This window comes from Mytilus edulis, chromosome 8 (genome assembly GCF_963676685.1).
Source record: "Mytilus edulis chromosome 8, xbMytEdul2.2, whole genome shotgun sequence".
Classification (NCBI taxonomy): domain Eukaryota; kingdom Metazoa; phylum Mollusca; class Bivalvia; order Mytilida; family Mytilidae; genus Mytilus; species Mytilus edulis.
Genome location: NC_092351.1, coordinates 1,787,791 through 1,803,109, shown reverse-complemented (window position 1 = coordinate 1,803,109; position 15,319 = coordinate 1,787,791). Strand labels below are relative to the sequence as shown.

The 15,319-nt window shown below is 32.9% G+C and overlaps 1 protein-coding gene across 1 annotated transcript; it reads left to right on the top strand.

Annotated features, from left to right (window-relative positions):
* The first annotated feature begins 10,926 nt into the window (after positions 1-10,926).
* On the top strand, positions 10,927-11,457 carry LOC139486685 (heat shock 70 kDa protein 12A-like). Its single transcript, XM_071271604.1, has one exon. The coding sequence runs from the start codon at positions 10,927-10,929 to the stop codon at positions 11,455-11,457; it is 531 nt and encodes a 176-aa protein (XP_071127705.1).
* Positions 11,458-15,319: the final 3,862 nt, after the last annotated feature.

Here is a 15,319-nt window from a genome sequence, read left to right as displayed (position 1 = left end):
AATTAATAATTCCCAATTTTCTTCTTTATTACTTTTCATATCAAAATAAAACGTTGTGAATATGTTTTTTATGGTATTATGAACATAATAAGATGAAAAGTGAAAAATCGCGAATTATCCCTTTAAGCTCAAAATGATCAGCGATAAAACAATAAAAAAACATGTATACGTCAAACTATTTACATATTTAGATGTGTGGTTGATGAGCTGTAGTTAAATCTTTGTTTACTTTAAAACTCAGGAACTGATAAAGTTAAAGACGATGTAGTTTCAAAACAAACTTACAATCACTACACCAAATTTACGCAAGAAAAAGGAAAAGATGATGCAAGCAGTCCTAACCTCAACAGAAACTATTTTAACCCAGGAGAAGATTATATGAGATTAAACAGTTCAGGTATTTAAGATATAATACGGTAAAAAATGTAGATATCGATGGGGCTGATTCGAAAATGACAAGTTCAATGAACACAGTTGCAGATAAAAAGAACGTCGTATAAGTTAAATATGATAGATTCAGTCAGTTCAGTCACCAAAATTTTAATCAATAAAAAAAAAAACAAGTCATTTATATAATCGAAAAGAAAAGAAAATAAGAATACTGATATATTTATAAAAGTTTGATTAAAAATAAGTTAAAGATTTGTGGAAACACTAAAAAGGATCGGCGATGATCCGATCTAAATGCCTTTTCATGTCACATCATTATTATTTATATGTGACAATGTATCATTGGATTGCAGAGTTGTGCTTCTTTGTTACGTATTTGTTAGTTGTTTTGTTTTGTTTTTAGTGATAAAGCTTAAAACACAACATTGACTGTTTTGTTTTGACATTTTTACCTTTCATGTCTGTTTGTTTTGTTCGTGGTTATCAAAAGTACCAGGATTATAATTTAGTACGCCAGACGCGCGTTTCGTCTTCACAAAACTCATCAGTGACGTTCATATCAAAATATTTATAAAGCCAAACAAGTACAAAGTTAAAGATCATTGAAGGTCCAAAATTCCAAAAAGTTGTGCCAAATACGGCTAAGCTAATCTATGCATGGGATAAGAAAATCCTTAGTTTTTCGAAAAATTCAAAGTTTTGTAAACTGAAAATTTATAAAATGACCACATTATTGATATTCATGCATCGTTGCCAATATGGTGGAATTTGATGTAACTATCATACAAGTGAGAGGTTTGGCTAGCTATTAAATAAAGGTAACAGTTCAGGTATTTAAGAAATAATACGGTAAAAAATGTAGATATCGATGGGGCTGATTCGAAAATGACAAGTTCAATGAACACAGTTGCAGATAAAAAGAACGTCGTATAAGTTAAATATGATAGATTCAGTCAGTTCAGTCACCAAACTTTTAATCAGTAAAAAAAACCAAGTCATTTATATAATCGAAAAGAAAAAAAATAAGAATACTGATATATTTATAAAAGTTTGATTAAAAATAAGTTAAAGATTTGTGGAAACACTAAAAAGGATCGGCGATGATCCGATTTAAATGCCTTTTCATGTCACATCATTATTATTTATATGTGGCAATGTATCATTGGATTGCAGAGTTGTGCTTCTTTGTTACATATTTGTTAGTTGTTTTGTTTTGTTTTTAGTGATAAAGCTTAAAACACAACATTGACTGTTTTGTTTTGACATTTTTACCTTTCATGTCTGTTTGTTTTGTTCGTGGTTATCAAAAGTACCAGGATTATTATTTAGTACGCCAGACGCGCGTTTCGTCTTCACAAAACTCATCAGTGACGTTCATATCAAAATATTTATAAAGCCAAACAAGTAAAAAGTTAAAGATCATTGAAGGTCCAAAATTCCAAAAAGTTGTGCCAAATACGGCTAAGCTAATCTATGCAAGGGATAAGAAAATCCTTAGTTTTTCGAAAAATTCAAAGTTTAGTAAACTGAAAATTTATAAAATGACCACATAATTGATATTCATGCATCGTTGTCAATATGGTGGAATTTGATGTAACTATTATACAAGTGAGAGGTTTGGCTAGCTATTAAATAAAGGTAACAGTAGTATACCGCTGTTCAAACTCATAAATCCATGGACAAAAAACAAAATCGGGGTAACAAACTAAAACTGAAGGAAACGCATTGAATATAAGAGGAGAACAACGACACAACACTACAGTGTAACACACACAGAAACGGACCAAGCATCAGACAAAATCCCACGAGAATAACAAATATAACACAAAAACCAAATACATGAATTTGGGATAGACAAGTACCGTGACACGTCTTATCGCAATGTCAATTTACACTCAAAAATAAGAGAAAACAAACGACGCAACGTTAAATTGTAACACACACATAAACGAACTATAATATAACAATGGCCATATTTCTGACTTGGTACAGGACATTTTTAAAGGAAAAAATGGTGGGTTGAACCTGGTTTCGTGACATGTCAAACCTCCCCTTTTATAGCCATGTGAAATATAACATTAAAATGACAACTCAACACCACAGGACTACAATATAAATAAATTGGAGAACACAATTGACAAAGAAACACACGAACAACAGCCAACAAAAGGCAACAAGTTCAAAATTTTAATACGCCAGAAGTGCATTTTGTCCACACAAGATCTAATAGTGACGCCTAGATACAAAAGTTTGAAAGCCGAAACAAGCACGAAGTCGAACAGCATCGATTAAACCAGGTTCAATTCACTATCGTCTTCAAAAATGTCAAGTCAGGAATATGACATTTTTTATACGTTCGTTTTATGTGTTTGATTTTTCGATTTGCCATTTGATTAGGGACTTTCTGTTTTGAATCTTCCTCGCAGTTTTTAGTGAATTTAATATTTGCAGTAATTTCACTGTTGTTGAATATTTAAGAAACTGAAAAAAACGAGCAACTGTCAAAACAAATCGACACAAGTCACAATGAGTCGTTGCAAGGTAATGGACAAGATGATACAACCAGTTTTTGTCAAAGCAAAGTTCGTTCTACCCATGGTCAAAATCAGAATACCAAGAGGCTAAACAGTGCAGGTATATACAACAACTTGTAATGTAACTTATAATGTTAAATGTGTCTAAAATAAATTCACCAAGTTTCCATTTTCAATTGAAATTAGCTTCTGCATAGGTATACATATAGGGTTGATTTTATGATATGTTGTTCCAATGGCCATTATCTACAAAAGGGTGTCTCAGATTTCAGATAGAATGTATAGAACAAATTTTACACCTAATTTAACATAATCTTCTTTTATGTGGTTAGGATGTTTACACAAATCAGAGATTTATGAGAGAATGAAATACCATAGGGACAATTTGAGACACGCTTTTGAAGCCCATGATGTGTTGATTAAGATTTCGTTAACATTTTCTTTATAGTTAATGAGATGATAGTCGAGCTAAATTCATTCAAGTGAACTGACCAAGATGTTGCTATTAATTACATAATAATTGAATACATAATAATTGCATTATATCAATATTGCATCCATTTAAAAGATTAATCTGTTATCTATCTATATATACCTTTTATATTATTTTATATGCATTCACAAGAAAGTTACACCATTTTAAAGGTAAGTGATTGGAAGTAAAAAAATCTTTGTATTGTGCTTCCGTATATCAGATGTATAAAAAAACGAATCATCAATTAATTGTTCACTAGAATTGAGATATCAATTACACAATATAAAAAAATCATCGATACATATGAGAATTATTCTTTTTGACATTCTTCCAGAAGGTATCACTCTGTTCCTTGTAGTACTTTTAAATTATACCGTCACTGATTCGATATGATTGCTCATAGAATGAGTCTTTGCAGTCGTTTGCATTTCAATGTATAAAGTTGCGAATGATGAGCTATTTCAGTAATATATCTTTTAAATTACAAATCAAATTATTTGGACATGGTACATGTAATTAGATGTATGTCTAAACTTATTATTAGTTCAAGCCAATGGAAGCTTTGATTCTTTTATTATTCAAGAATTTGTTAATTGATTAAATCAGGTTGTGCCTAGCGCATGTCTGTAAGCTTGTTTTATTTAATATTCCTTTCCAAAATCTGCATAAGTCTGTGATTTATTCTTTCAAATACTTGACTTCTTTCAGACTCAATACTTATCGTATATCAATAATTACTGTACTATTTCATTATAGACTGTGATACCGAAAAGATTGTAGTAGCGATTGATTTAGGTACAACGTTATCTGGATACGCCTTCTCATCAAAAACATCGTTCAATGAAGATCCACTTGAAATAGAGTTTAAAAAGTATTGGGAAAGCGGAAGTGGAGGTCTCATATCCTTAAAGACGCCTACAAGTGTTTTACTTCTGAGTGACGGGGAATGTTTATCCCTGGGATACGATGCTGAAAACGAATATTCAGACCGTTTGTTCGAAAACGATGACTCGGATTGTTTATTTTTTCACAGATTCAAGATGAACCTGTACAATGTTGAGGTATGTATATTCGAAAATTATGTCCTGAGTTTATGCTTGGGTTACCATAAAGTGTCATGAATCCCTATTCTTAATTCTGACCATTGTCAATAGCACTTCTCTACGAAATGTTTCGTGCACCTAAATCCTTCAAATTGAAAAAAAAATGATAATGCTTTGTTTCATAAAAGCGAGTGGCCAACGTTAAAATAAGTAACAAGAGAGATGATTTCATCTTTCCAATTATGAACTTTCCGTTTCTATGAAGCAACATTGCAGCAGTGCCTGCATACATAGTATATTTCCCACAATTGATACAGTATTGCTGGACTTGTATTTCTTATCAAGATTACTTTGAAAGAAGGTTGCTGTTCACAAGGAAGCTATTAAACCAAGAGTTCCAAACAGTGAAAATGAAATTATCCCTTTGCCATCACGAGTTTGTTGGCCGTAATCGATGTTGGCCGATACTATCTGTAACACAGATGATATCAAATATGTACAATCCTGTTCCCTTCTCATGATTGTGACTATTAAACCAAGAGTTCCAAATGGTGAAGTTGAAATCATACCTTCGTTAATTTTACGGACGCCATTGGTTGACCGTTATCACAGATAATATCGGATTTGTTTCTTATGTCGTAACTACAGTCTTGTTCCCTTTTTACGAATGTGAACCACCGAATTGAACTAATAACCGGGTTTGAAATAACATTAGCAACATGACGGGTGCCACCTGTGGAGAAAGATCTACTTACCATTTCGGAGAACTTGAGATCACCACCAGTTTTTGGAGGGGTTCGTGTTGCTTAGTCTTTAGTTTTCTATGTTGTGTCTTGTAAACTATTATTTGTCTGTTTTGTTGCGTTTTTAGCAATGGCGTTTTCAGTTTAATTTTAATCTATGAATTTGACTGTCCATCTCGTATCTTTCGCCCCCTTTCGGAATACTGTAAGATTCAGCCAAGAATTTTTCCAGACTAAGGACTAAAGTTAAAAAGAAGACGTCGATACTTTTTTTATATAGTTAAAAGATGTAGGGTCATTGAGGCAAATAAGTAATAATAGTGACAAGTACTAAATGCTACATAGATCTTTAAAGACCAAAATGTGGCTCAGCACCTGTCCTACTTGTCTGTCAAGTATATTGTTGTCAACGCAGATAAAGCCCCAAACGACATCGTTATTATCTTGTATATATCATAAATTGCTTGATACTGGATTTATGAACTAGTATTGACAATTCACTGAAAACTAAGCATTTCACCTATTTTAAACTAAACATGTTTCATCATTTGATGTTGCCATTAAAGACTTTCCGTTTTGAATCTTCCTCGGAGTTCAGTATTTTTGTGATTTTACATTTTACTCCACGACACTAACCAGGAAATCCTGAATAACCACAAGTTTGTTTTATGATCCATTGCGATTTCTACTTTTCATAAGGTAGTAAATTCCAATAATTTAAACATTCTTTACGACTACAAATAAGACTTCGTTAGATGGATGGAAAGAAACTTGCACCATCCTCTAACGTCAGGCTCCACAATATAGATGGTTTCCCCACAATAAAGTATTCAAAGTGTGTTGGCTATGTTGAACGCATCTATCCCGTCGAACTTGAAATATATTATATAACAAATACAATATTCCTGTTTGTTCAGTAAAACTTACACTACAGTGAAGCCATTTCAAATTATGTAGAAATGGTATTCATTATAACAGCAATAGTGCAATAAATCAGGTTTTAGATAAAAAAAAAAAAAAAAAAAAAAAAAAAAGAAGAAAAAAAAAAGATATATTATATAACAAATACTATTGCCTTATACCTTGACTTACATTTAGACGTTGGCAATGAAAGTCAGTCAATAACAAAACATTTCGACAAAATAGATGAATTTAGAGTCTCTAATTGTGAATAGTTTATTTCTGTGTTATATCATATTAAGTATACATCTTTTATGTAATCTGCGAGAGCTTACATTTTCTTTCGTCATACAGGTTTGCAGCTTATAATGCATTTATAAAACCTGAATTCCATCTAGTAAAGTTAAGGTTATCCATTCGATTATGTTAAGGGATAGTGAGCAATGCTCGAATATCTGTTTCAAAGTGAACAACCTTCTGTTTGTCGTTTTTGCGGTCTTCCATAGTAATATAAGTTTGTTTTCGCATTTTACATATTGAATGTTCCTTTGTTATCTTTTTCTCTTATTCATATTCTATAATAGTACAGACTGATTAAAAAAGCAACATATGTATATTTGTGTTCAAATTTTTTAGATTGATTGAGAAAAAAAAATGCGGGTGGCAAACTAAAACCGAGGAAAACACATCAATTATAAGAGTTAAACACGCCAACATACATAGAAACGAACTATTTGATTTCAACTGTCATATTCCTGACTCGGTTCAATGATACTGACTGAAAACAGAAATAAATTGTATGGTCATGTCTTAAAACTTCTAGCGGAATCATTAATGGCATACGGATTGGTTGTATGTTTTCTCAACAGACTGTTTCTATTGTGTCTGTCCGTGATGGAGATGTTATATTAGTTGATTATCTTAATTTAGAAATCACTTAAGTTAATATTATATAGTTTATTTGAATAAAATAAAATGAACAATGATTTCAGTAAAATGTGTTTCAATCATAGCAATTTTTTAGCATTCCTTCCGTTCCTACACAATGAATTCAATATAGAAGTAAATGAAAACGAAAATCGCATGTCACTACATGTTTACAATCAAAACCATTTGAAGCACGTGAGATCACTCCCAGTTTTTGGTGGAGTTCGTGTTGCTCAGTCTTTAGTTTTCTATCTTGTTTATGAGTACTATTATTTGTCTGTTTGTCTTTTTTTCATTTTTAGCCATGGTGTAGTCAGTTTATTTTTGACTTAATATGAGTTTGATTGTTCATCTGGTATCTTTTGTCCCACTTTTAAATGTTTGTTTCCCAAGGCATAGAATTCCCCATCGAGTGTTATGATTCTAGCACTCCGATGAACCTTCAAAATACATAAGCTTGTAATCACTCTTTATACAATTCAATACGAAATGCGATACAAGTTTCTTGAGAAAATATAAGCTAAGAATAAAATTTATCAGTCAGTTTATATATATTTATTATATTTTTAGGATATAACAGACAAATGGAAAATTGAGGATATTAATAAAGAATCAATGACAGCCCTACATGTATTTTCGTCTGCACTAGCGAAATTAAAAGAATATGCTGAAATCCATATTAAGAAACGTCACCCAAAAATTGCACAGGATGCTATTCATTGGGTTATCACTGTACCAGCTATATGGCGAGACAAAGCAAAAGATTTCATGCGGAAATCAGCCGAAAAGGTCACTATTCCTAATGCTGTTCGCTTATAATTATTAACTGAGTAAAAGGTATATTTCGGTACGCGTCGTGTGTATTTCTGTTAAAAAAATACCATATGAAAATTAAGAAACAGCCATAAGCATACTTTATCTAAATAAGAAAAAAGACATTTAAATAACAAAAAATCCTTCAAAGGTCATGATCGCATTGAGAAGTTGCAATTTTAAGCTATCAACGTATGATCTGAAAATTTAAGGAAAATGAATACGTCAAAAATCATTAACTTCAATAGAAGGAAAAAATACATAAGGGACATTCAATTCATAGGTAAAAAAAAGGGCTGACAATGTCCTGGCTAAAAACGATCAACGATCAAAAGACATGTCGTGAGTCAACAAAACACAACATTGAAATCTATAGACTGAGCAAGCGGAACACAACAAAAAACCGGATGTGATCGTGATCACAAACAATAGCCTAACAGTACAAAGGAACCTAGCACTGGTACAGATAGATCGATTGATAATAAATGCATGTATCTCTGATATGCTTTCAGAACATCATTAAAACATTATTTCTTTAACTAATGATAAAAGGCGTACCTAAAAAGATGCTTATCTGAAGCACCCATGTTTTACCTCAATCATGTTTGGAACTTTACTACCTCGGAAAACCTCGGCTTCACTGATAAAGTCATTACTTAAAAAGAAGATTTTACTTACAAGTGATTTAATTGGTGAAACCTATTATTAAAAGATAAAATTGTTCAACGTTTATCATTACAGGCAGGGATTAAGAGAAACAAACTTCTCATGGCACTCGAACCGGAAAGTGTATCAATTTATTTCCAGTACATGTATAAGTATAGGAAGCAAAAGATCCCTGAATTATCTGATTATGACATATTGAATTGCAAGTACTTGGTGATTGACGTTGGGGGTATGTATGTTATAAACGTATGGCTTAATCTGTATAATGAAACTGCACTCATCTGTCTATGTGTACTTATAGTGTTATACAACAAAATCATAGTACGTCACACCTGGTTGCGTACGAAATGGAATCGAGAAAAAAATATTCCCTGAATTAACAGTTGTCGGAAATTAATCCAACATTTCATTGCAGTAAAAAGAAATCTTAGTCATACACATATATCTTGGGTGTTTCGATAAGGTAACTTGAGGTTGCAAAGCTTGTATTCAGGGAAAATACGGATGAAAAAGAGTGAATCCACAGTATGCAATGAAATATTTAGTACTGGACAAGGTGGAACGAAGATCGTACCAAGTATTTCTTTGTTTGAAATAAAGATAAATTCTGGACATTGTATAAAAGTGCAAATTAGCAAAGACTGATGAGGGAAACGCTATGCTCGTATAACACCTTTGTTAGACAAAAGTTACAGAAATAAACATGATGAATAAAGGCGACAGTAGTATACCGCTGTTCAAATTCATAAATCGATAGAGAAAAAACAATTTCGGGTTACAAACTAAACCTGAGGGAAACATACCAAATATAAGACAACTACGACACAACAGAAACACAAAACCGAAATGTAACATACGCAGAAACGAACTATGAAGTAACAATGTCCGTTTTCATGACTTGGTACAAGGCATTTTATTAAAATATGGTGGGTTGAACCTGGTTTTGTGGCATGTCAAACCTCCCGCTTTAATGGATGGCAGTGTTAATTATAACATTAAAATTACAACATTACACGACACGGTTACAATAAATAAACAGATAAATGGGCGAAAATATAGGACAGAGAAACAAACGAATAATGGCAATCAAACGGTAACAGGTTAAACATCCATTGGATGAGAAAGATTGCTTGTTATTTTTTTGTAATGAATCAAGTTAAAGGTGACAACACGTAAACAGGGATTGACATTGCAAGTGTTTTGGTAAGGGCTTTCATTTGAACAAGACATTTAAAAAAAGGACGAAAGATACCAAAGGGATAGTCAAACTCATAAATCTAAAACAAACTGACAACGCCATGGCTAAACATGAAAAAGACAAACAGAAAAACAACAGTACACATGACACAACATAGAAAACTAAAGAATAAACAACACGAACCCCATCAAAACTGGGGGTGATCTCAGATGCTCCAGGAGGGTAAGCAGATCCTGCTCCAAATGTGGCACCCGTCGTGTTGCTTATGTGATTACAAATCCGGTAAATAGTCTAATTCGGTAGGTCACATTCATGAAAGGGACGGGGATTGTAGTTACGACGTAAGGAACATATCCGATATCATTTGTGAAACGGTTATTCCATAACGGTCAACCAACTTGTAATGGCGTCCGTAAAATTTACGAAGTGATGATTTCAACTTCACCATTTGGAACTCTTGGTTTAATTGCTTCCTTGTGAGCAGTAACCCTCTATCAAGAAAATCATGATAGGAAATGCAAGCACGGGAATATCGTATCAATTGGGAGATATATACCCCGAATGCAGGTGCTGCTGGAATGTTGCTACTGAACTTGAGATGAGTGTGATTGAGTGTGTGTGTGCGTGTGTGTGTGTGTTATAATTGAATTACATATAAATACACGTCGTGAATACGGAATGAAAGGTTTGATTTTTATTACATACAGGTGGGACCGTTGAAATAACAACTCACCAAGCGGTAAATGGTATTTTAACAGAACTATGTAAACCGTCTGGATCCCATTGGGGAAGCACGATGATTGACCAGAAATTCATAAAATTCATTGAAAACATTGTTGGCGAAGACCTTTTTAAGAGTTTTATAAAACAGCATACAACAAGCTATTTTGACCTTTTAAGAAAGATTGAATACTTGAAGAGGGAAATTTATTCAGAATCCTTAAAGGCAAAGACTCATATAAACTTTAAGTATCCACAAACGTTGGAAACGTTCTACAAAATAAAATCAGGAAAAAATATTGCGGAGGCCATTGAGAATTCTCCTTATTCTCATTTGGTGTCTGCAAAGAAAGAAAGATTGCAAATTTCAAAAACCATAATACAAGAAATGTTTGAACACGTCATAGAAAAGGTTATCACTAATATACGCAGCGTTTTAATTGATCCACAATCGAACGGAGTTAACACTTTTCTCGTTGTTGGGGGCTTTGCATTATCTCCAATTTTTAAAACTGAAATGTCAAAAGCATTTCCAAACGTTAATATAATCATTCCTGATGATGCAGATATGGTCGTAGCAAAAGGTGCTGTTCTCTTTGGTCATGGACCTAATTTCATCGTATCTCGAATTGCACAATATACCTATGGTAGGCTTATTCAACCTTTATTTGAAGCAGGGAAACATGATGATAGCAAATATGTTAACATAGATGGGAATGAACGTTGTAATAAAGTATTTGATATCTTAATAAAGAAAGGGGAAAAGGTAGAAGTTGGTAAAAATATCAGACGAGAATATGAAACACTGGAGGAAAGACAAAGTACAATAAAGATCGAAGTGTTCATAACTAAAGAAGACACGGTGTTTTATACAGACGATGAAGGATGTAAACTCTTGTGTGAGGCTTCTGTTGAATTGCCAACTACTTCCACTAGAGGAAAACGGTGTATCGCAGTTGATTTTGAATTTGGAAATACAGAGTTTAAAGTGACAGCTTTCGAAAAGGAAACAAATAAACTTTGTGAAGTAACATGTGCACTACGATAATGAAAGTAATTCATTCTAAAATGTAACGTTTTGATATTTCTAATTACAAAATAAACAACACGAGATTTAGCATTGAAAACGAGCAAGCTTTAGCCTGAAAGGATATTCCACTGGCATAATACATGTTGTCAATTTCTAAATGGATGCCAAGATATTTTAAGTAGTCTTAATTCATTCAGATATATTGTGTTGTATACACACGCTCAGTCTGATAGAAACCTACAAACTTATTCAAACCTTTACCAATCCTGGTTTAAAGCGTCTTTTGTTCATACCATGTACTAGTGGCCAAATGATTGTTTATTTTAAACGTCAGGTGTTTGAGTTTATATTAAGAACGTGTTTGTGTTTAATTTAGTTATAATTGAACAAATAATGGTGATTTTACGGGTAAATTTGAGATAGCTCAATTAAATATTACATGAATTATTGGCTGAACCCTTTGGAGATAGATATTCGAAGTTTACAATACGTAAAATTTACCTTTTGGTATTAATTTGATTCTTGAAATTAGTGTTTATTTAAATTAATTTAAAGTAAAATGATTTAAAATTAGAATTTGACTGTGCATTTATTGTATATGCCTGGATTTGTAGTGCCTGTGTTTGGATAAGTGACAACAGTTTAAAGTATATTTCTGGTAAATATATTAACAAGAGTGCACACGCTGAAATGTCTCGCCTTCTTTTACTTATTATTGACATTATGTTGATAGTCCTAAGTATAAATCTTTATTACAACTGTCACATAAATTTAACATTAACCAAGACAACTAAACATTGACCAATGAACCATATAACAATGAGGTCAAGTTCAGATGGACAATGCCAGGCAGACATGTACAGCTAACAATTCTTCCATACAACAAATATAGTTGAGATTGAGAAAAACAGATCAAAACACAAAACCTTAACACTGAGCAGTGAACCGTAAAAAGAAGGTCAAGGTCAGATAAAATCTGCACGACTGACATATATAGACAATACCTGTTTAGTGTCTATAAATATCAGCTGTATTTGTACGAGGCTAGGAAACAAGGTGTATGCGAGCTTTTAAAGTCCCTGCTAAGAATATCGGAGTTCAAATAATAAAAAAAAAAGAAATATTACAAAATATAAAAGCATAACTTCATCTTAAACTATACAGGTGATTGAGTGAACAGTCCATTGTAAGATATGCTTTTAATCAGAAGTGTATAAATCACAGGTATATTATGAACAGAATCATATGAACTTAATTTATAAATAAATGTAAATAACAACTCCAAAGAAAATTCAAAATGGGCAGTCCCTTAGAAAATAGCAGAATTATAAACTCACACACATCAAACAAATTGAAACAACGGTCATATTCCTGACTATGTAAAAGTATTTCCTTATGTAAAAATAAGATTAAACCTGACTTTAAAGCTTGTATGACAGACGGATGAAATGCATACTGGTAAACCACTGTTGGGCTGTAGTTTTTTAAAAATAAAATGGGTCTTATAAGTCATTGGAATCTCTTTTCAGCACAGGAAACAAAAATGTATCGAGTTTTATATCTTGTTCGGAAGAAATGCTGATGAATTTGAAAGTTTCAACAGAACGTGTTTAACATCCACAACACATTTATCAAATATGATCGAGCAATACACAAGTAAAGAACCAGTTAAACAAGATAGATATAAAACACAAAATGTTTCAACTAGTTCCCCACTAATTATACTAGTTATCAAATGCAATTACATACATGGTGGTACTGTGAGATTATACAAAGTTGGATTTGTTTGGAATTATTAATTAGTACTGTTATAAACCATTGAATAAAGATTTAAAGGACAATGATCGCAGTCAATATTGGGGTTGGTCAGGCGTAGTCGAGTGGATAATTGTAAACTCCCAGAGTTGGAGTCTTGACTGCAGATGAATTTCCATCCCGCAAAGTGCATCGTGATACGTATTACCGACAAAAAAATCCACAATTAAGGAACTTCCAACTACATGGATACAGTTGAGCATAGGAAATACCTGGGAGTCATCATAAATCACAACAGTGGAAGACACATATCAACCAGACGCTATGTAAGGTATCAAGGACACTGGGTTTCCTGAGAAAGAACCTAGGGCGGTATAAACCAAAAGTCAAAGCCTATATCACCATGGTTGATTCAACACTTGCACATGCTTTTACTGTAAGGGACCACTACCTTGTAAAAGATCTAGAACAAGTGCAGAGGAGTGGCTACGTTCTTGTACAATGAATACATTGACTCATCCCCAATTTTTGTCAGCTCTCTTACGGTGCGCCTTAAATGGGAGTCATTTAAAGATTACTACTTCAAAGACTGTCTTAACATTGACCTATAAGATACAAGATTGTTAGACATTAACCTATATAATTACTACAAACCTACATATTCACCGACCAGGGGGGGCCATCGCATACAGCGTACTCTAAAAAGACCAGTACAGATACTACTTCCTTCTAATTTCAACCATGGAGTGGAACACTCTACGGGGAAAAGCCACAACATCAGATACACTAGAAAGGTTCAAGGCCAGGCTTACCATCATACAAGAGACCTTGGCATGATGTTCTCACATTTAGATCCCAGATGTACATAGTTTTGATTTGTAAATAAATATTTATCGTCAATATCTCCCTACAAAAGTTTATAGTTTATGGGTGCTCCAAGGTCTAAATCATTTTTTTTTATTTAATATAGGATTTCACTATATTTTTCTATAAATGAACTTTATTTTACACTTCATAGAAATATGAAATAAAAAAATGGGGTCACGTTCATTTACACTCACAATCTGCATTCACAAGAAGCATACATTTTTGTTAATGTCCTTTTTTCTGTTGAACTAATAGGAGAAATAGCGGTAATATCGAAATAAAAAAGGAACTAAATTACAGAAATCGCTTAAATTTTACAATTACTTAGTTTAGGTACAGCATATTAGAAAACAACAATAAAAAAATAGGTCAACGATGAGTTTAAAAAAGATATTTCAATTTTAATGCCAAACAAGAGGCTGTCACAACGACAGCAAACCAGATTTATTAAAATTATTTTATCCTGCCAATATCACAAGAACCATCACTGATGAACAGTGAAAGTGAAAATTGTCAATATCAAATTTGACCTCAATTTTGTCATCAGTATCAACATATTAAAATGTGAAATGCTTAGGTTGAATGGTTCATGAGTAAATGCAACAATCTGAATGGAAAACGCCATTTTTCAATCTTTCACGAACTATAACTCTTGAACAGTTAATGTCAAAATCAACATTATTAAACTTGACCTCCATTTTGTCATCAGTAACATATTAAAATTTGAAAAGCTTTGGTTGAACAGTTCATGAGTAAATGCACGGACACGACTGGAATAGTCATTTTTCAATCTTTCAAGAACCATAACTCCTGAACGGTAAAAGTCAAAATCATCATTATTGAACTTGACCTCCATTTTGTCATCAGTAACAACAAATTGAAATTTGGGGAGCTTGGTTAAACATTTCATGCGTAAATGCACGGACACGACTGGAAATGCCATTTTTCAATCTTTCAAGAACCATAACTCCTGAAGGGTAAAAGTCAAAATGGCCATTATTGAACTTGACCTTCATTTTGTTGTCAGTAACAACATATTAAAATTTTAAAAGCTTTGGTTGAAGGGTTCATGAGTAAATGCACGGACAACATTTGGTTGCCACCCGCCACACCGCTCGACTGCCCCGGCCGCCCGCCGTACATCCTCAAATCAATAACTGACATTTTTGTCGCAAAAATCTGGTTAAAAGGGAATTTTGGCATCAAAAGCAGATAATTTGAAGGTTTTTCAATGATATCTACATTTCAAAAGTCACCT

Excerpts from the sequence above, each read along its gene's own strand:
- LOC139486685 (XM_071271604.1), top strand. The coding sequence starts at position 10,927 with ATGTCAAAAGCATTTCCAAACGTTAATATAATCATTCCTGATGATGCA.